The 21,245-nt window shown below is 50.8% G+C and overlaps 3 protein-coding genes across 4 annotated transcripts in view; 1 reads left to right on the forward strand and 2 right to left on the reverse strand.

The window, feature by feature from the left end:
- Positions 1 to 33: 33 nt before the first annotated feature.
- On the reverse strand, positions 34 to 16,366 carry Adcy4 (adenylate cyclase 4). Its single transcript, XM_047542413.1, is given in 28 exon segments — positions 34 to 234; positions 236 to 297; positions 300 to 330; positions 415 to 525; positions 527 to 540; positions 873 to 987; positions 1,104 to 1,211; positions 1,509 to 1,659; positions 2,949 to 3,103; positions 3,538 to 3,622; positions 3,837 to 4,021; positions 4,259 to 4,369; positions 4,959 to 5,096; positions 5,202 to 5,286; positions 6,296 to 6,393; positions 6,734 to 6,803; positions 7,010 to 7,096; positions 7,403 to 7,443; positions 10,169 to 10,345; positions 10,537 to 10,669; positions 10,915 to 11,073; positions 11,223 to 11,350; positions 12,625 to 12,736; positions 12,814 to 12,962; positions 13,374 to 13,523; positions 14,077 to 14,238; positions 14,345 to 14,542; positions 15,799 to 16,366. Coding segments are annotated over 28 exon segments (3,231 nt in total). The 5' UTR covers positions 15,958 to 16,366; the 3' UTR covers positions 34 to 177.
- Positions 16,367 to 16,517: 151 nt separating this feature from the next.
- Nfatc4 (nuclear factor of activated T cells 4) overlaps positions 16,518 to 21,245 on the forward strand; it is a 28,051-nt gene continuing 23,323 nt past the window's right edge. Inside the window, exons 1-3 of one of the 2 annotated variants that reach the window (XM_047539668.1) lie at positions 16,518 to 16,647; positions 19,007 to 19,064; positions 19,513 to 19,622. The gene's annotated coding sequence lies outside the window, so the exon portion shown is untranslated. The remainder of the gene's footprint in view (positions 16,648 to 19,006; positions 19,065 to 19,512; positions 19,623 to 21,245) is intronic. The other variant, XM_047539667.1, reaches the window with a different exon arrangement.
- Positions 17,339 to 21,243, reverse strand: Ripk3 (receptor interacting serine/threonine kinase 3). Its single transcript, XM_047539670.1, is given in 11 exon segments — positions 17,339 to 17,685; positions 18,189 to 18,249; positions 18,390 to 18,545; positions 18,548 to 18,757; positions 18,971 to 19,038; positions 19,149 to 19,316; positions 19,495 to 19,541; positions 19,662 to 19,807; positions 20,250 to 20,559; positions 20,699 to 20,839; positions 21,050 to 21,243. Coding segments are annotated over 11 exon segments (1,476 nt in total). The 5' UTR covers positions 21,070 to 21,243; the 3' UTR covers positions 17,339 to 17,536.

The raw sequence follows: 21,245 nt of genomic DNA on the forward strand, positions 1-21,245 counted from the left end.
TTCAGACATCCCAGAGTCTTTTGTCTAGTTGTCAATGGACCTTTATTTTATTTATTCATATGTGGTGCTGAGAATTGAACCCAGTGCTTCACACATGCCGACAGCGTTCTACCACTGAGCTACAACCCCAGCCCTCCAGAGTCTTTTTATTGAGGATCTTAGAGGGGATGAGGGGTCTTAGCCCAGGGTGGTTGAAGGGGGTCCAGTTCGTGTCAAATCTGTATTTAGGCAATAGGGTGCAGAGCTGCCCTTTGCCTTTGACCTTGATGACACCCCGGCTGTAGCATGTATACCCAGGGATTGCAGGGCCCTGGCTGTCTCCTCAGTTACCTGCAATTGGAGGGGGCATGAAGGAGTATGGGGGTGTGCCTATCCTTATCCCTCTTCCACATGCCTTCAATGTGGCTCACTCACTTGGATTTTGCCGAGGACTCCTGTACTCTCCATGCGGCTGGCCACATTCACTGTGTTGCCCCAGATGTCATATTGTGGCTTCTGAGCCCCAATCACTCCTGCTACTACTGGGTCCATGGTTCAATCCTGACAAGGAATATGGCAAAGAGGGACCCTGATAGGGGGAACTCTGAAGAGGGAGAAGGGAAGAGGAAACTAAAGGAACTTATGGGGAAAATGAAGGACCTGGGGACCCCTAAAGGACAAGAGGAGTCCCTGGAGCTGGAGGATTGGGTCTGAGGGAAAGGAGAGGGCAAACCTTTTAGCTCCTGGCCCAGCGGCTTTTTGCTCATCTATAGGAGTGAGTCTGGAGAGAGGGTCAGGGATGAGTGGCCGTGCAGCTAACAAAGGACTTGGAGTGGGGAGAACTTGGCAAGGTGAGGAGGTACCACATTGCCCTAGCAAGCGGGGACCCTCACCCACACGCAGGCGGAAGTTGTTGAATGAATGCTTGTTGATGACGTCCAGCTTAGACCCCAGGGCCACTGCAAATTCCACCATGGTGCCAAGGTGGCTGCAGCTTCGCTCAGCATCCTGGCAATGGGTCCACCCACCAGGATGGGCCAGTAAGGGCACAGGAATAGTCCCACTATGGGACCACCAGTGAGAGCCCAGAGGAGGGTTGGTAGTTAAGGAAGGTTTGTTTGTACCTGTTGTGCCTCTTGTCCAGAGGTGGCATTTAAGCCTGTGGCTGCCATGTAGGTGCTGCCAATAGTTTTGATCTTCTCCACCCCACTGAATTTGGGCTTGGAGAGCAGCTGTATAGAGAGGAGGCCTTGTTCCAGTCTCTCTTATTTTCTCCCTCCCTTCTCCCAGAAGCTCAGCCTCAGTTCTTTAAAGGCTAAAGGACCAGGCTGTGGAGTAGGGAATGGTGGCAGGAAGAGGAGAGTGGATAGCAGGCAATTTGCTGGAGAGGGTAGATATGGGGCATCAGAGGAAGAGAGGGATTGCTGTGGGTGGTGGATGGAATAAGCCTCATGGTAAAGTAGAAGGAGGGATTAGTGGAAATCCCAGAATCCAGGACACAGGGGTCTGGGGAATCTTGGAGTTGTCACCTCATCAAAATCAGCAATTATCTCATTGAGGAGCCGCAGACACTCTAGCCCCTCATGGTTGATGTTGGATTCTGAGTAAAACTCCTTGAAGTCCGGGACTGAAGCGAAGAGCACACAAACACACTCATAGGATTGGTGGTAGAGGTCCTGGAGGGAGTAGGAGGCTGAGGTAAGGGGTGTACATCATGTCCTTCCCCTTTCTGGGTCTGTAAGGGGTCCTCCTCACTATAGCCACACTCCTTGTCCCCCTATGTAAGAAGCGCTAGGAAGGAGGAAAAGGAGTAGGGCCAGATTACCCCAGGGATATGACTCAGGCATCAAAGATTTGGTGTTGTTATGATTCCAGTGAAAGACAGAGATTTGGGGTCAGGATCACCTCACAGCTACATATATGAAGGGTCTGACTATTAGACTTGGGATCATGCCAGTGGGAATTATTTTTATATCCCATCTTATTGGTGTTATCTTAAAAGGTGTTAAGTCAGATAAATCAGCTTACAAAAATAGCTACAATCTAGAACACAAAGCATCAATAGTGTGAGATAAAGGTAAAATCAGGGTAGAACGATAATGAAATCAGATCTGCGGTTGGTTCACAAAATGGGTGCCACGAAGTCCTTGTTAATTTTAGATTCCTGGTTCTGAGTGTTCTAATAGCCAATGTGAAGGAAGAAACAGGATCACAAAATTTCCTGTGTCCCATAATAGAAGAAACCAGAAGTAGAACTACTTCTGGTTTTGAGATCAGAGAGTAGGTGGTAGGGACATAAGGCTGTGAAATAGCTCTTGAGCTGTTTCTTTCAACTTCCTCCAGTATACAAGAGTACTTCCATAGTAAAGAGGGTCAGGTGATGGTGGCACAAAAAAGATGGTGCAAAATGTGAGTGAGTTTCTGATGGTCTGATGGTAGTGAGATTTCTGAGTATCTAGAGCAGCATCATCCAACCAGGAATTTCTGCTAGGATGTGTTGTCCAATATGGTGGCCACTAATTATATGTGGCTGTTGGAGCACCTGACCTGTAGCTAGTGTGACTGAGGAACTGAATTTTAATTTTAATTAATTAAAATTTAAATTTTAAGGACCACATATGGCTAATGGCTACCATATTAGAAACTAAGGCTAGAGATGGGGAAACTATCTCCTCCAGACAACTAACATCAATACTTGACTTAACTTCTGAAACATATGGAGTAGTTTATGAGTTGGAAGAGACAATCCTCCCAAAATAAGAACATGAAATACAGAAATTCTGTCCTCACCAAAGAGAGTTCAAAATCTGTGTGATATGGAGGCATCTGCCTGACAGGGACAGGGCTTGATGAATGGTCTGATTGACTGTGGGAGAGTCCCAGAGAGGAACAAAGGCCCAGACTTTCATCCAAACATACTCCCTTTGGCATCTGGGGCTCAGGAACCAGGGATAAGGAGTCACCTTCATTGCGCCCGGTTCTGACCAATGAACTGGGGGGGCCACATGTGCAGGAGCACATTCTCCAAGAGCAGCCGGGTCAGGTTCTCCATTGTCTCTGTTTCTTCCCGCTCCTTTCTCAGTTTTCTCTTCCACAGGAAGTCCAGGCGGCAGTAATACTCATTCTGGGGAGGGTCAGCAAGGGACCATGAGGAGACACAGTGCAGGGGAAGCCCCAGTTCCTAAGTGTCATACCTCTATTCCAAGATACCTAAAAACATACCAACCCCCAGCTTAGAGATAAGGCTAAGGTGCAGCTCTCCTTGGAGACTATTCTGGAAACTAGATTCAAATTAGGATATGTGGAAGTGGCAGTGGATTTTTTCTAGATAAGGTCTTTTCCAGATTTGGGGATGGGGAAAGAGGTGCCAGAGAACTTGAGGGCACTCCCCTTGGGAAGTGAAGGAGCAAGAAAGGGAGCAGGAAGCCTCACTTAGAAGCTTCCAATGAGACACCTCTTGGCTCAACCCTGGAGATGAGAGAGAACAAGTCACCAATATGGGGACCCCAGACTCACCATTCACAGGCAGACTCTGTAGGGCTGAGCTAAGTGACTTACCTGACGAGCCAGGACAAGGAGGGTGAAGAAGAAGATGAAGAAGGAGATAGCTCCCATGAGTTTGGGTTCCTTCAGCATTCCAGGCTGAAGAGGCCACAGATCAGGGTTGTCCCTTGTTTGTCCCTTCCTGATGGCCACCTCCCTGTCCCTTTTCCCCTTGCCCATGTAACCCTCAGCGCCCTCCTACTTTGCACTGTGGGTGGTTGGTTCAGTTCAGTGAGGCCAGGACAGCTCTGCTGTGTCCTCTCCCACCTCCATCCCTGAGGGCCTGAGCACCTCTGTCCAGTGGCCATGCATACCTGAAGTCCAAGGGGCCAACATAAAGACGGGCGATGAGGCAGTCAGACATCCAGGCATGGGAGTGCAGGAAGAGGGAGCAGGAGGCTGCCAGCCACAGCAGGAGCAGCAGCAGCTTCAATTCAAAGCTCATGTGCAGAAAGAGGGAGCAGGAGAGGAAACCCAGCACACAGCAGTGCATGGAGTACTGTGGGGCCAGACAAGGTGGTCAGGAGCGGGCACGTCCCATAGGATACTCAAGGGTTCCTGTCCTATTTTTCCCAGGACCAGGTTCTATCTGGAGAACAGGAATGTCATCCACACAGACACTGGGTATGACTTATGTCAGTTCCAATCCATAGTAAGGAGTGTGCCTCAACTCTAGAGGTGGGGTTGCTGAGGAAGGCTCCAGGAAGGGAGACACAGGGCTGTACAGAATACTCACTGGGATGCTGATCAGAGGCAGGGAACCTGGGAGCTCCCAAGAGAGGTTGAAAGCCATGGAGGATACATTAGGGGCCCAGAAAGGGCAGTTTGATGATGCTGGTAAGAAGAACTGCAGAAGGAGACGAGGAGCTAAGGGGGCAGGCAGCTCCTTGGGCACAAGGTGCCTTCAGTTGAGTTCTGGCCAATCTGGGGATGAGTCAGGGCCAGAATCCCAAAAAGGCAGATTCTGCTATTTCTGGTGGGTCAATGAGCCTCAGCCTGGGTTCTCACTGGGGGGAGGGAGTGTGGAGGGTGTCTTGAGTACAGTCTGCTATGGATGAACCTTTTCAGCTCTTCCCAGTTTCCTAACCTCTCTGGGCCTTAGCTTCCTTTTCTGTAACTTGGCTGGGGATAATTTCTGGGTGTATTCCAGGGATAATTTCTGGGTGTTCTATAACAGAACGATGTTATAAGTTGTGTAAAAATCAGACAGGTAAACTAAGTAATAAATATCTACCCACATAGGAAAAGATAGGAAATATGTCAATCAACATGTTATTAACAAGATTATGCCCAGATGGTAGGTTGTGGGATACTGTAATTTTTCTTTATAATTTTACATTTTCAGCATCTCTTGGCCTTAGTCCAGCTGCCCTCCCAGATCCAGGGATCCCCTTTCAGTCCCTGATAGAGGTGGATAGGGCTTCCTTTGCCCTCACCAGGCTGGCGATGGCCATGGTGAAGACCAGCAGGATGGTGGCAGTGCCCAGGGCTACTCGAAGTCCAGGCCGTGTGGTCACCAGGTTAGAAAGTGCAGGTAGCCACTGCAGCATCTTGGGGCCTTTCTGGACACACCTCTGTGGAGGGAGCACAGGTGTCTTAAGCACTGGGCTGGGTTACATTCTTCAAGCCAGGTCATGCCATGGCTTCAGCTTGCCCTTTCCACCCCATGTCCACCTTACCGTCAGGTATTCTGAGAAGCAGACGAAGAGGAGGAGAAGGAAGAGGAGGAAGGTGATACTGTAGGTGATGGCCAGAGCAGGGGGCCTATGGGAAAACAAGAGGGAGGCCTTGAAGTGCCAGAATAGGTTCTCTGTGCTGTGTGGGTGCTGTGGTAACTGGTTGGGAGATGGTGGGGGGAGGTGGGTTAGAGGCACTCCTGGGGATATAGTTTACTTGATGTGGTCCAGGCTGATAAAGGACATTATGTTCTGATATATTGAGGAAGCTGAAGGGTCTAGGCCAGTGTTTGGGTGGAACGGAATCAATAAGGAAGGGACAACATTGAAAGGGGATGCTCACAAGAGTAGCTGAAGCTGTATCAGTCCAATCTCTGGGCCCAAGCTCTCTACCCTGGCTGTGTGTGTGTGTGTGTGTGTGTCTTAGTGTGTGTGTGTGCACACATGCAGTGTGATTGCTAGGGATTAAATCCAGGGCCTTGTACACGCTAGGCAAGAGCTCTACCATTAAGTGACATCCCTAGCCCTTTACAAAAATTTTATTTTGAAGGCTGGGGCTGTGGCTCAGCAGTGGAGCACTTCACTCGATCCTCAGCACCACATAAAAATAAATAAATAAAATAAAGTTATAAAAATTTTTATTTTGAGACAGGTTCTCACTAAGTTGCCCAGGCTGACCTTGAACTTGCAATCCTCTTTCCTCAGTCTCCTAAATAGCTGGGATTAAAGATGTGCCCCACTGCATCTGGCTCTGGCGAGTTTTGAACAAGACCTTACTCCTCCTAGCAGTGAACTAGGAATGAGGGTGTGCTTCTAAACTCATTCACATTTGCTGTGAGATTTGGACTTATCGATGGGAATATAACAGCTTTCACGGGGATGTTGTTAGCACCCAAAGTGGCGAGCAGGTGAAAGTGCTTGGGTTCATAATATTTAGATGAGGGCTGTAGTTGTCACTGGTTCTCAAGAACATGTGTTTCCTTAGTGAGTGCCTAAAGCTAAAGGAAGAGGGTGAAGGAAGAACATTTGGGTCAGGGGTCAGGAAGGGCAAGTCAGTGTATGAAAGCCAGGGCCTCCCTTGCCTGGTGCTCTCTCACCTGTTTGTCACCAGCATTTGGATGATGAAATTGGACAGGAAAACCAGAAAGGTGCAGGCTACATAGTATTTGAAGGCAGGAAGGGCAGACAGCCGATACTGTAAGGGAAGAGGTAGGTGGGGACAGGGCATTGACAGTTGCCTACCACCTTGAAGGTAAATGGGTTCCCCAGGCTCATCGCTCTACCCTCAAGTTCAGTTTCATGTAGCCCCTGCCAGTTCTTAAAGGAACTGTCCCCATCCCTCCCACCACCACCACTCAATAATCCAATCTACAGGATGATTTTCCTTTATGAGACCAGCAAAAGCCCTCATCCCCACCCCAGGGTCAAAGACGTAGCAGAACTGGGGAAGGGAGGGGAGATAAAAGTCCTGACCCCTCTGAAGGACCAAGGAAATAAAGTTGGGAAATCCTTTGGTGCCCCTCTCCCCAGCCCACCTGTTTCTCCATTTCCTTATCTCGGAAGTACAGTGTCAGCAGGTTGAAGTCCTTCGACTGTTTCCACTGTCTGGTGGGAGGCAGGGCAGGGGGGCAGTAAGCACCAGAGAAGACCAGGCAGAGCAGGGCAGGGAGAGGGCAGGAGGAGGTGGTCAGGTGGGTCTTCCCTCTAGGACAATTCCTCACTTCCCTCCAGGCCCTCAGGGGAACATCACCCCTCCTCCACCATACGACCTCTGGGCCTGCAGCCCACCAAGTCCTCTTTGCTTTCCATACTTCTGGGAGTTGAGCTGTTCGATGACCTGAAAGAACTTCGCATCCCCAGTGTCCAGCTCATCATCTAGTCCCCGGAGGGTCCGGCTCCTGCACAGTGACAAACAAGCCTATCACCATGGGGATTCACAAAAGTATCTGAGAGGGACTGGGGTTGTAGCTCAGTGGTAGAGCGTTTGCCTAGCATGTATGAGGCCCTGGGTTTGATTCTTAGCACCACATACAAACAAATAAACATTAAAAAAAAAGGTCCATCAACAACTAAAAAAAAAAAAAAAAGTTTAAAAAAAAAAGTATCTGAGCAAAAACAGCAGCCCACCCCCAACTCTGGCCCAGAGAGGATGGAGATAGGTCACCCAGTCAGTTCCACTGTCAAAGAGGCTCAGGTCTCCTTACCGGTCCAGGCTCCACTGGGGGCTGAAAGAAGCCAGGGCCTTCTCCTGTTGGGAGAACATGGGGGAGCGGTAAGTGTTACCTCCACAGTGAGGGAGATCATGAACTGCACTGTATGTCTTCGTGTGTTACTGATCTTAGGGATTTGATCTGGTTTTTTTTCATCTGTTTCTATTGATTCTTCTCTCTTCCCCACCACATCCCATCTGCTCTGAAGGAATAGTTCAAACCATTTATTCTTTAAAGTTTTCTCCTGACTAGAGACCCCCAGGGTCTTATACTCTTTATTTCCTCATAGTTTCCATCATTTAACTCCAGCAACCCTTTATCTTCTATGTTCATGATGGGCACTGATTCTGTTTCACCTTTCCTAAAGACTTCACAAATTCAAGGCAGGGACTTTCCCATCACACCTGAATGCCAAAAGAGTGAGAAAATCTTTGTTAATTTAAATTGAAGTGACAATGCAGAATATGCTGACTCTCTGAACTTTTGTGAGATCTGCCAGGCTGAGCTGAGAAGTGATGGGGGTCAATAACAAGGAATGGAGAAGAAAAGAGAAGAAAGGAAATCAATCTGATTATAGCTACTGAAAGTAACGCACAGTGTATGCAGAAATAGGAAATGAGCAGGCAAAGCAACTGCTCAGGGAGAGTGAAGTTCCATGGACCACAGTCCAGTCAAGCAGTATAGTGACCATTCCTTCCTGTTCCCTTGGTTCATGTGAAGGAAGTAGGGTCACCTGGTTACATCTTCCCCCAAACCAAACATGGTCTATGGGACAGGGGGAGGAGGTGGGGATATTGAGAGGAAGTGGAAGGTATGAGCCCATTTATGCATTGATATCTGTACCTTTTTTCAAACTACCTACCTATTCTCCAATATCTATAAGTTATTTAAAGGCAGGGAAAGTGTTTATTTTCATTTTCTCAAGAATTAGGCTGTGCCTGACACAGTAGGTGCTCAAAAAGTATAGGGGGGCTTTAGGGTATAGCTCAGTGGTAGAGTGCTTGCTTAGCCTGCATGAAGCCCTGGTTCCATCCTCAGCGTGCACACACACACACACACACACACAAATTGGAGGGAATTCAAAGATGTACATACAAATACAAATACTGCCCCACACTTAACCAACGTTTCACCTTGTTTAAGAGCAGGCTGATAGTGACTCTCAGAACTTCAAACGTGTGTGTGTGTGTGTGTGTGTGTGTGTGTGTGTGTGTGTGTGAAGTATTGGGGGCTGAACCCAGGAGGGTTCTACCACTGAGCTACATCTCCTACTCTTTTTTATTTAGAGACGGGGCCTCACTAGGTTCCCAGTCTGGCCTCAAACTTGCAATCCTCTGTCTCAGTCTCTTGAGCTTCTGGGATTACAGGCATGTGTCACTGTGCCTAGAAGGATTTCTAACATTTGATGGAGTTCCTGGAACTTCAGGGGCTGAGAAGTGGAATTCTTGGGCTAGTGAGGTCCTGCCTTAGGAAATATCCTTGAAGAGGGGTGCCTGCTCCTCCACTCTGATCTACCCCAGTCTGCACAACAGAGGAGAGAGGCAGTAGATCTACCACAGGAATTGCACCCAAGGTCATCTTGCAATCCCTGGGCTTGTGGCAACCCCTGCACAACTCCACTCCTATCCTGGAGGTCTCATCCTGCAATAGTCAGTGGGGCCTTGGATTCTTCCTTCCTCTGCCTTCTGCCAGCCTAACCCTTTGACCTCTTCCTTTCCCCATGCTAAGACTAAGAATTAGTCCTCCCCTGAACCACTGCTGCCAATGCTTCCTCTCTCCCTAGTGTTCATTGATCTTTGGACTTCTTTCCTGCTGGATGGGAGAGGAGGAGGAATGGAATATAGAAAAGGTACTCTGAAGACATCCCATAAATGTAACTAGGTCTATCCAACAGAGAAGATTCCAGGGAGATCTGTAGAAAGTTGATGGGAATGCTGAACAGGTTTGGGGAAGACTGAGAAAGGTGGGGGACTGCAGGCTGAGAGGACAGTGACTCTACCCTGGTGCATGCCTTTAGGAACATGACCTGGGTCCCTGTATGAGGGGGTTCTGACAGCTCATCATGCAGCATTAACCCCAAGAGCCAGCCTCTGGGGAGACCCAGGCTCCTCCACCAGCATATGGATCACTGGTTATCTCCAGGTGCTACAGATGGGGTCAGTCTGTTATTGGCCCTGCCCTAGCTGCACCTAGACCAAGGGTGAGTGACTCCCTCTCCTCCCCCACTATCCTTTCTGCTCATGGTGACTTCCTGATTCAAGGCTATGTGTGATTTTCAATTCCACCTCATTTTATCCATGTACAAGTTCTGGGGAGTTGGAACAAAAACAAGTTGGCCCCATTTCCCAATTCTAGTAGGGATTGAAGAAGAGAGCATGTAGTTATAGGAACTGTGTTAAGCAATGACATTTCCTTCTCTGATGGGTATGTAGCACCGGAATGAGACAGGAGGAAGCAGAGTGTACTTCCTTTTTGGTGTCAGGGCAAGGGGAGGTTGAGGAGCAATGGACATGTTGCAACTTCTCTGCGGTGAGCTCAGAGGGCAGCAGTCTTTGCTCTTCTATGGAAGAAAAGTGCAAGGACAGGTTGGACCAATGGCTGGGGCTATCATACAGTTCATGACTTTGGGATATTACAAATCTTCAAGTGACTCACTGGTGGGTGGTGGAGGATGCTGGGAGTGGGGCTTGAGGACAATGTTGTGCTCAATGTGTGGGGCTTGAGGGGGTTGTTGTGCTGGGGCTCATAATGGAGGTACACATACCGGGAGAGGGTAGAGGTGGACACAGGGCTGTCTACGTGGCTCAGGTGGGCGAAAGGTTTGGCTGCACCCCAGGACTCCAGATAACGGGTCATCAGTAGTGATGGGCGCATCTTGTGACCCTCCAGAGAGGACAGTAAGCCTCCTGCAGTTCCCTTCTCATCTTCCTCCTCAGCCTGGGCACATGAAGACTGAGAGTAAAGATCACAGACATTTTCCCTTTTCTCTCTGCTCCCCTTAGAGGTTTTTGTCCCTGTCCCCCTCTAGGACCCAGGAACTCAATCCCTGGCATAGGAGAAGAGATCAGGCCTATTGCCTGTAGGCGGTTTGCATGGTCCAGGCCATGGGCTTCAGGCTGGTCTTTTACCCGAGGATCAATGACCAGGTATGTAGGCTCCCCTAGCTCCCTAAGGTATGGATCCCGGGATTCCACAGCTGCATCCTCCACAGCATAAGCCCCTGCCAGCAGGGCCAGGGTAGCCCCTGTGATGTGCACTCGTCTGGAAGGAAAGGGTAGTAGGAGTCATCAAGGAGGGCCTCAAACCTTCCATTTCTTTCAAAGATCATTTCTGCAAGGGTGAATTCAAGAAAGGCCCTGGGTTACAATGGGTACCTCCCCAAGCCCCAGGATCTCCCTGAGCCCCACATGGGGTTATGTTCATCTTAAGGAACTATGAAAAGGGTGGCAGCATGTGGGAGGCCTGGCTGGACTCTTGCTGTGTTTGGCTGGGGCCTCAGGTCTCACCCTGGTACACCACCAGCCTCCATGTGGTTGGCCAGTGTGACATCATGGGACCAGACATCATACTGCCACTTCTGCAGCCCGATGACTCCGCAGAGCACGCTGCCTGAGTGCACGCCCACACGCATGTTGATGTCCACACCAGTGGCTGCACGCAGCTTCCTGAGCAGAGTGTGTGGTATAGTCTGAGTCCTGCCTTTAACCCTGCCCATTCCACATTCCTCTTCCTCTCAAGAAGGACTCCACCACCCTGCCTGTCCCCTCCCACATCCATCCCTCGGTATTCCTCTTGCCCACTGGCCCATGCTGACCTGATGGCCCGGCACATGTCCAGTCCCATGCGCACGCAGTTGATGGCATGGTCTGACAGCGAGAGGGGCAGCCCAGAGACACAGTAGTAACAGTCCCCCAGGATCTTGATCCGCATGCATTCATGTTCCTGGGAGTGTGTGTGGGGGGGGAGTGTGTAGAGGAACCTGATTAGAGGCCAGAGGGGTTGGAGGGAGTTGGGGAAAGTAGGGAGTGAGTATGGTATTCCCGAGAGCCTTCGAGGTTGGGAGTGTCTAGGTCAGATCTAGGGACTCCCTTAATTTGATATGGGGCTATAAGGTATTGCCTGTGGATGTTTTTTTAAGAAGGGATTCCCAAGGTCTGGAGTACCTCTGGTTCTCCCTAGTTTGGCATGTGTCGGGTGTAACTAGATTTGGATGGAAGCAGTCTCAGTATTGAAGAGCTTGAAGGGGTGTACCAAAATAGGTTGAATCCCTGGGGTCTGAGTAAGTGCTGAGCTGAGGTTTCAGAGGGCAGAAATTTCTCTTCCTCCTGCAACTTCTCTCAACTTAGAGGACCTGAAATCTCCCTAGTTTTTTTTTTTCTTTTTTAGAAATACACCCTCCCCCCAGTACTGGGAATTGAACCCAGGGGTGCACATTCCCAGCCCTTTTCATTTTAAAATTTTACTTGAATTTTTTAGGTACCAGGGATTAAATGGAGGGGGTGCTTAACCACTGAGCCACATCCCCAGTCCTTTCTAATTAAAAAATATATATACTTTAGTTGTAGATGGACACAATACCTTTATTTTATTTATTTATTTTCAAGCAGTGCTGAGGATCGAATCCAATACCTCACGTGTGCTAGGCGAGCGCTCTACCACTGAGCTACAACCCCAGCCACTGCCCCCTTTCTAAAATTTTGAGACAGGGTCTTGCTAAGTTGCTTAGGGCCTTGCTAAATTGCTGAGACTGGCTTTGAACTTTCGATCCTCCTGTCTGAGCCACCCAAGTCGCTGGGATTACAGGTGTGTGCAACTACACCTAGCTATTTTAAAAATTTTCGACACAGGGTTTTGCTTAGTTGTCCATGTTGGCCTTGAACTTGCCATCCTTCTGCAACAGCTCCCTGAGAAGCCGGGATTACTGGCATTTGGGATTGGAGTGTAAAGTGCAGAGATACCTATGCTGGAGCTTTAAGCATATTTGGGGGCATTGTGGTTGGGACATCTGGAGAGATGTTGAGAGGTCTCTTCAGGTTTGAGGTGTATGGTGAGCAACCTCAGACTAGGAATGTCTGAGAGGGTCTCCTAATTCCACTGGAGTATCTGGGGCTCTGAAATGGGACTGGGATCTTAGAAGACGGAAGCTTCCCTTGGAATGGGCTCCCCAGGATAGGCTACTTAAGGATCTCTGGGTGGGGAAGGAGGGCCCCTCTGACCTTGGCGATCTGGTCGAACTTGCCAAAGAGTTCGTTGAGCATGAGCACCAGTTCTTTAGGGGAGCACTCACTGGCCAGTCGCGTGAAGCCCACGATGTCAGCATACAGCACACTGCACAGGGTAGACTGAATCAGTGGGGCCAGGACCTCCGCCCACAGGCTCTCTCCTCTGGCCATCCTTCCTCATACCTGACTCCCTGGTGCCTCTTGACATAGAGGCTGTGGAAATTGTTGGTGCTCTCTGGTCGTGACCCCTGTACAGCCTGCAGCCGTGCCATGATCTCTGCCTTCATTTCTCGGGCCAGGTAGGCAGGTAGGATGGACAAGAGAAGGTGTTCCTGGAGGAGGACACTATGAGCACCAACCCTCCTACACCCTGAAACCAGGAGTCCCAGCCCCCAAGTCTACCAGAAGCCCACATACTGCTCTACCTCTACCAGGATGCTCCCCCAGGGTCCTGACAGTGCACACAGTCGTGCTCCAGCACCCCATCCTGACTGATCACCTTTAGGGACTGAACTCTCAGTACCAACATGTGAATCAGAATTTCTACTTCATAACTTTCTGAAGTTTCAGCTTGTTTGAATCTAGCAACAATCTGCCAAGGTAGGCAATAGTCACATTTTATACAAAGGAAATACCACAGAAGATCAAATGAGCACTTAGCTTGTGAAGAAGCCCACTTGTGTAATCTAAACAACTCTTTTCTCTGAGCACAGGTTCAAACCCTCCTTCTAGGCCCAACTGACCTGGTGCTTTTTCTCTGTGTCCAGCCTCCGGCGAGAATACAGGGAACTGAGTGCCTCCCGGAATGTGGCACGCAATGCTCTCTCCATCAGTGCCTTGTGGTATGCTCCCACCACATTCCCACACAGGAAGAACACTGCATTTGCTGCCAACTGTAGGTGAGGAGCAGCCTCAGAGGGAGCAGGACCCAGGTGAAGTTGGGGGGTCTGTAGTTGGAAATGGTCTCCAAGACCTTCTGGGCTCTATAGTTAGTGATCTAAGCATCTCAGGACAAGGGATGCCACACTGAGGTCCCTAGGGCCATTTCACTTTCCCTATGTTACCTGCTGTAGACTCTTGACTGTTGGTCCATCATGGTCTCTTAGGTCTAGAAACTTCTGCATATATGGACTACCACTCTACCATCCTCATCCCTGCCCACACTAGCTGTACGGAACTACTCAAGTTCTGATTTACATTTTCTGTGATGGTTCCATCATCTACACCTATCCCCACACTCTTAAGAGCCATGAGGTTTTTCCCTTTGGGTCCAGAGCCCTCTTCTGGTATCAGTAGGTATCTGCACTGGTGTATCAGCTCCACCAAGAAACGGTGGAGGTCTGTGTTTGTATCTTGCACTCAGTGGTGCACCCTATTCTGGAGTCATAGCTCAGCAAATGCAGCAGAGCTGGCCTGGGGCACTGCCTGTGCTGCTTGTGTTCTTACCTGTGGTAGCAGTGAAGGCTGGGAGTCCGGCTGCTGCCCAAGGTACAGTCCCAGGACCAGCAGGTGCAAGAGAGAAGAGACAAGACCAGCAGCAGCAGCATCCCTCATGCCCAAGGGTAGCATGGCATACACGGTAAAGATAATGAAGAGGAAAAAGGACACCTGGAGTGTGGTGGGGAAGGAAGAAAGTCTACTTATGCTTCACAAGGCCTGGGGGCCAGGTCCAGGCCAGGGTGGTCTTCCATCACTTGCCTGCCATCCCTCTCACCTGGTCCCAGGCGCTCACTATGCCTCCAGTGAACAGAAAGCCATGGCCTAGAGCCAGCAGCGCACCCCACACAAGGCCTGACAGGGGACGTGTCCAGCGTTGCAGTCGCTGTTCCCGGGAAGCTAGGCCAAGCAACAGTGAGAAGCCACCCAAAGCGCACAGCACAGTGATCAAGAAGCTTGGATCTGAGGTCAGCTCCTGTGGGGAAAGAGTTCATTAGGCAAGACTGGAATGAAAAGCTTCTCAAAGGTGAGAAGGAACCAACTAGATAGAGGAAGAATAGGTAGCCCCTCAGGGTAGTTCTGAAACTACCTCAAACCCAAGTACAAAAAAGAGGCATGACACCTGTGCTTGCCATTCATGTTAGGTTGAACCCTAAGAAATTGTCGATATCCTGTTGTTTTTATCGACAGGGGTCGGTAATTTCATATCATTCGACCTATTATCTGGCTTGCATGCTGCGGCAAGCGTGCAACATCTACCCAATACAGGCTCCCCACCCCAAATTGGCTGTTTGTGAATCCATGAACTTTCCGCGCCTCAGGTTTCTTATCTTTCAAACGGGAATTGTAGCACCCGCCTGGCGTCGGGAAAAAAGCGAAGGATCCTAACTCACAAAATGGCACTAAGGAAAGAAAGTCTCCGAATTAGAATAATTTGTTCGGGAGAATCCCGGAGTCAGTGGTTGGAAGCCTGGGGGTTGGCGAGAAGCAGCACTTAAGCAGCAGGGGGCGCCTGGGCCCCTCTTTGGTCCCGCACCTCCCTAGCGGCCACAGGCCACCTGCTCCAGCCCCGACGCGGTAGTCCCACCTCGGTCCCCGCTTTTTGTCCCCACCTCTTTCCGGACTTTGGGATGGACCTGGGTGAATTGGCTGCACCCAGTGACTTTCCCACCTTTCCTCCAAGGAGTGAAAAGAAAACCCGGATCAGGATATTTCCAGAAATGCAATTGAAGACCCCTTCTTCCTCAAAGAAAAACTGAAAATGGGTTTCTTTGGGCACTAAATAAGAGTGGAATGGAGGTGCTTTCTGGGAGTCTGTCCCACATTCCCAATGAAGGAAAGAAAACCAGGAATCTATTTCCTGCAGGGCCTTGAGTAGAATTAGTGGAAAACTGAAAAACCTGGTGTTGGATTATTCTAGAACCAGCAGACCACGGAATCTCATAAGGTCTGTTAGAATTCTGTTAGAGTGAAATGAGAAGTATCCAGGACTCAGTTGCCTTCCTGGGCAGACTCAGAGACCAAGGCAAAGAGGGCGTTGTGACTTGCTTAGGGTCACCAGAGTTCATAACAAGGTTCAATGCTTCTTTTCCCACTCCCAGCAAAGAGAACATTTAAAAGAAGATTCCACAAATCCAAACTCCCCAAATATTCACTAGGCAGCGACCCTTCCCCTGGCTACAGCAGAGTCATGGCTCTAGAGCATGCCCCAGAACCAGAGGCCCATCTCACCCTGCCGCTGGCCCAGGCGACGATGAGCAGCGCCACTAGCGTACACAGGACGATCACCAGCAGCAGCAGCAGCAGCGGGTACTGCTGGCTTAGGCTGTAGTAGGTCTCATAGAAGAGGTCTTCGCTGGGGGGCGGCCGGGAGCTGAAGAGGCGCGCCATGGTATCCCTGCCGGGAGCCCAAGGCCTGGGGTGGTCCGCTCGCTAGATTACTTCCAGAGCTCAGCGGGCTCCACGGTGTCTTTCTCACCTGCCCCACGCCCGTTCCCTCCGCGCCCCCAACCTTGAGGCAATCCGGGTCTGGTTACAGGCGCTCCCTGGGTCTCCTAGTCAGTCCCCAACTGGCTCCCAGCTGGCGGTGACCGGATTCCCAGTTCTCCCCAGCCTCTCCCACAAACCCAAACTATGGAGGTGCCTTAGCAAAGTTTCATCACAGGGGAGGAGACAGGACTTAGAGTTGACGCTGAAGGGCTTTGGGTTCCCACTTGCACCCCGAACTCACTGCGCGCCACGCTCCCGCAGCTGGGGAGCTGGTTGTTGAGTCAGGATCAGCGCTACACTAATGGCTCAGAGCCTGGGGCGACAGGCGCTTCCCTCTCGGCGCCACGGCCCCCTCCCACTTCCCCGACAGGACAGCCCGGCCCCTTCCCGTGCCGGAGCTGGACTCCCCTGGCTTCCTCTCCAGTCGGATTGTGTCTCCTAACCATCGCCTTCAGCCCGCGGCCGACTAAGAAAAGGGAATGTGGACGGTGGTAGAGACGGTGGGCTCGGCTTGATGGGATGTGTCAAAATGGGGCTGAACGTTTGGATGTGGGGGAGACCAAGGAAGGCTAGAGTGAACCTGGAGAGAATGTAAGGAAGAGCGTGAGTCCTGGCGCGCCAGATCGGGGGGCTGGGATCTAAGTCAGAATAGGGGCACCCACTCCTCTCCACTTCTGGCCTCCGTGGCAGCAGTTGTGGCAGAATCTGAATTGTCCCTATTCCCACCATCTCTATCTCCAGGAGGGGGCAAGTTGTGTGGAGCTTTGTGAGCTATAGATTTCCATTTCCAGACCCAACTGAGAAGCTTAGGAAGCAAGGTGTTTGTGAGTCACTGTGGTGGTGGTGGTGGTGTGTGTGTGTGACAGTGATAGTAAGGGGGTGCCCAAAAGGGCCTGAGGGGATTCCAGTAGGGTAAGAGAAGGGCTGGCATCTTTGATTTTCCAGAAACACCCCTTCCCTCAGGGCCCCAAATTTGAGTCTCTGAAGTCCAGAAGAAAAGGGTTTAGGGTGGGGTCAATGCTGAGCTCTAGAGGAAGAACCCCACCCTGAAATACCAGCACCAGGGCAGTCAGGCCTCGGATTCCTTCCTGCCACTGGCTGTACCCTGACCTTGTGTGTCACAAGGTTGCCCATCCCCAACCCCCATTATCCTCCTTCCTGCTTTGGTCAAGCCAACTGCAGCACCTCCCTCCCCCTGGTTGCCAGCTCCTGCCCTGCCCCCATCCCTGTCCCTCCTGCCCATAACAGTGGACAACTACACCTCAGACTCCCTCATCTGGCTTGGCTTATATCCCATTACATTTATTGACTTCTTCGGAAGCAGATCACAAAGTTGGTTTGGGCACAGGCTGGACTAAGGGGTGACACTGGTTGCCTCAGCCCCTGCTGGCAGCTTAGAATCTGGTGCTTTAATTCTCATTGTGATACTGGTCCCATGGCCCACTCCAGTCTTCAGGTTTTGGCAAACCTTCTTTTGAACCTATTTGTTGGGGGGGGTGGTCCAGCCCCTACCCATGCTGAAGGTTGTTGGGCCCTGCTTAGGCAATGTAGTTCTCTCTTGTACAATCAAGGAATTGTAGTTTCCAATCTGCACAGCAAAGCAATTGTCTAAGGTAATAGACGGTGGTCCTTTAAGAGAAAGGTGGTAGTGGGTGGAAACATGAAGTTAATAGGAGCATTGGGGTAGAGGGGCAGCGGCACCTTGTGTTCAGCCTGGGGAAATGCAAGCTCGGAGTATGAGCCGGCCAGTAGTGTCAAGGTGTGCCTTCCTCTCAGGCTGCCTCTCTGGAATTGATTTTGCAGAAGCTCAAGAAAATAATAACTGATATTTGGGTGTTTTTGCTGGGAGTTCTGCTGTACTGCCATATCAACAGCAGAATTTAGGGCTTTCAGCGTTGGTGCTGGGGAAAGTCAGAAGACCTAGGGGCAAGTCCAGGCTTTGTTGTGTGACCTCAGCAGGTTTCTCTCCTAGTGGATGTTAGTTTCTTCATTTATGAAATGAAAAGATTGTGTTAGATGATCTCTAGCTCTTTCTCCCAACCCTAAAAATGCTCTGGATGTACATGTAAGTGTTGAGGAAGAAGGTGGTGTAAAAATTGAGTAGGGGAAAAGAGGGGGTGGGGAATGGGTACCTGTTATTGGATTTGGCTTTGGAGCCCTGGAGGATCTGGTAGCACCATATGTCTCAGCTCCCTAAAAATAACACAGAGTTCTCAGGCTTTCTGTCCTGGGCTCTGGTTCTCCCACTGCATACCCCTGCAGTCCTAAGTTTCCCTATTAAGGGAACAGAATTCACAGGAGTACTAGAGCATCCCTTAGTCCTGCTATCTCACCTGATTCCCTTGTGGTTCAGGACCTGGAATCCTAGTGGGGTTGCACATTTGGTTTCTGAAAGGTGAGGTCTCTGGTGTTTGTGGAGTTTGAGCCATTGGATCTGAAGATGTTCTTGCTGTCCTGTCATGCCGAATCTGCTCTTCCTGTTCCTGCTTCCCTCAGGGAGGCTAATGCATTTCTCAGGGACTGAGCTAGGGGACTCCTCCAGCTTCATCTTGTTCAACATCTCAGAAACTGTGGAACCAGTACAAGAGAACTGGCTTCCTGTGGTTCCCGCAGGGCCATCCATTTCCATACCTCTTTGACTTGTTTCTGGGGCAGACAACCTCTTGTAGTTGCTCCTGTGCTTAGACAGAAATGTCTTCACCTGTAGGGGCAGGAAGAACTTGAGTTGGCAGAGCCTGAGAAAGCCTGAAGAAGTAGTTGCTTGGTCCATAGTCTGCTGCCTGAGAACTCAGGGGTAGGGTGGGAAGGTGGGGATGAGAGAACAGTGGCCAGTGGGGAGTCAATAGATGACCAAGAGAGGCACATGTGCCATCCTTGACCAACTCCTGACTGAGAGTTGATGTTGATCACTCACGTTGGAGACAGCAGCATCCATCTCTCCCTGGACTAGGAGGACAGCTTTATTGGTGTTTGGTCGACAATCTGAAAGACAGCAGAAAGGGTTGCAAGTAAGCAGAATTTCCTTCCCTGGGACAAGTCCCCTGCAGACAGACCCAAAGTTACCCCAGTTGCCAATGAAATGGCCAGCTTACCCTGGAAAGAGGGTCTGTCCTTGGGCTCAGAGCTCCAGCAGCGCTGCATTAATTCCTTCAGGCCTTCCAAGCCAGGAGTCTCAGGGCTGGGCAGAGGTACTTCAGTCAATGGTGGTCGGATCTGTCCCTCACATACTACTCCTTGCAGCAGAGATATCTTGCCTGCAACTGGGGTGGGATGGGGGTGGTGATAAGAAAAGCATTCAGGGTGTGAGGCGAAACCTGCTCTATCATGGGCAGGGTCAGGGAGTGTTGCCCAAGTGGGAGGTGAGGAGGGTAGAAGCAGTTTGAGCAGGAAAGGGAGAGCTTGGGTTTCCAGGAGGCACCTGGGGCTGCCTAATCTTACATTCAGCTTCTCTTCCAGCTAGCATTGCCCACATGAGGATTCCAAAGCTGCAGGAGACACAAGGTGGAAGCCTGGCCAACTACTGGCAAGACTCCTCTCCAATACACCACCCCCAGAAGAACCCAGAGGTAAAAATCTGGGATATGTGCTTGAATTGGATGCCTTACCTGTAGACATCACTGGCCATGGAGGCCTTCTGGTTTACATTAGCAAGCAGTTCTGGGGCCAAGTATGCCAGGGTACCCCCAGGTTCCTTGGACCCTGCCCCTAATTGTGATCCTCCCTGAAATGTGGACAGGCCAAAATCTGCCAACTGCAAAGAAAGGGAAGGAGAAAGTATTGGATGGAGTGAATTGGACAGTCTCCGGAATCCTCTGTCCCCAGCCCCGAGAAGGTATAGGTCCAGCTTTGTAAAAGGGGTAGGATGGGTCAGAGGAAAAGCAGAGTCAGGGGGCCTTGGGTAGGAGATTTATGTCCTCTATATATGGGTTTGAGTCTATGGGGCTAGGTTTGCCATGGCTCTTAGGAGGGACTGGTCAGGTGGGCCTGTGGAATTGACCAGGTGGGTCGGAGCCTTTATCACTTGATATGGAAGGAACTTAAACTCCTGGCTTAAGCCCCCCTGGGCAGTCCTGTGTTCAGGGGGAGAGGATGAGAGTATTCAATAGACGGGGCTGCCATAGGTCCTGAACCCAGTGCATGGGGTTGGAACAGCTCTGGAACCCCACATTGTCCTAAGGTTGGACTGGGCTGACCTTGACATGCAGCTCTGGGTCCAGCAGGATGTTGGAGGGCTTGAGGTCCCGGTGCAGGAGTACCGGGTTCAGGCTGTGCAGATAACACATCCCCAGCACCACTTCCTGCATCAGGCGGCAGAGGAGTGGCCAGGGTCGAGGGCACTCTGGCTGCAATAGCCCAGACAGGGAGCCATTCTCCATGAATTGGGTCACCAGAGCCGGTCCGGACACGTAGCCCCACTCCAGGTTCTCGGTGACCCCCAGCAGGAGCAACACGTACTGATTACAAAGACTTGCCATGGCTTTCACCTCCCTGGATATCGCCTCCCTACACTCCGGAGAGAGAGAGCTGCGGTCGCGTTTGGGTCCTGGGAAGATCTCCCTCACTTCCCCATTCAGGCCGGGTTGCCACAGTGGTCCCGCCTCCTAGGTCAAACCTTCGCCAGCCCGTCGCTGGGGTCACTCACGAGTTCACGATCTTGACTGCCACATCATAGCCCCACGTCCTATGTTGTGCCCGGAACACCGTGCCGAAACCGCCTTCGCCGACATACTCGGGATTTATCAATTCCTCGAGAGGCAGCACAGAAGCGGACGCTCCGTTGGGCCTGAGAGAGGGGTCTTGTTCTCTAGCTAGCCATGCCTCACGACCGCGATGCTACCCTGATCCCGGTCACTGGGGGTGGTGAGAACAATCTCCAACGTCCTCCGCCCGCCCAGTCAGTCCCTGACTGTGGCACCCGGAGCAAAGGCATTCTCTAAGCGTGTCCTGCGTGGGAATCTTAGAGGCTGCGGGGCAACATCCCAATCCCACTCACCAAAGCTTGACGCAAGACATCGCACTGCAAGGTGCTAGGGACTTCTGGAAGTTGTAAACTGCACCGATGGAGTGACTTCTGGGGCTAGGGTTTTAAGCAGAGATGAGGATGGGGTCTGAACAGAGGTCAGTCTCTAGGTTCGAGGCACGGATTCCGCTTCCCGGGTCGTTCCCGCTTGTTGGAGTGACTGCCCAAC

Source organism: Sciurus carolinensis, chromosome 2, assembly GCF_902686445.1.
Source record: "Sciurus carolinensis chromosome 2, mSciCar1.2, whole genome shotgun sequence".
In the NCBI taxonomy this organism is placed as follows: domain Eukaryota; kingdom Metazoa; phylum Chordata; class Mammalia; order Rodentia; family Sciuridae; genus Sciurus; species Sciurus carolinensis.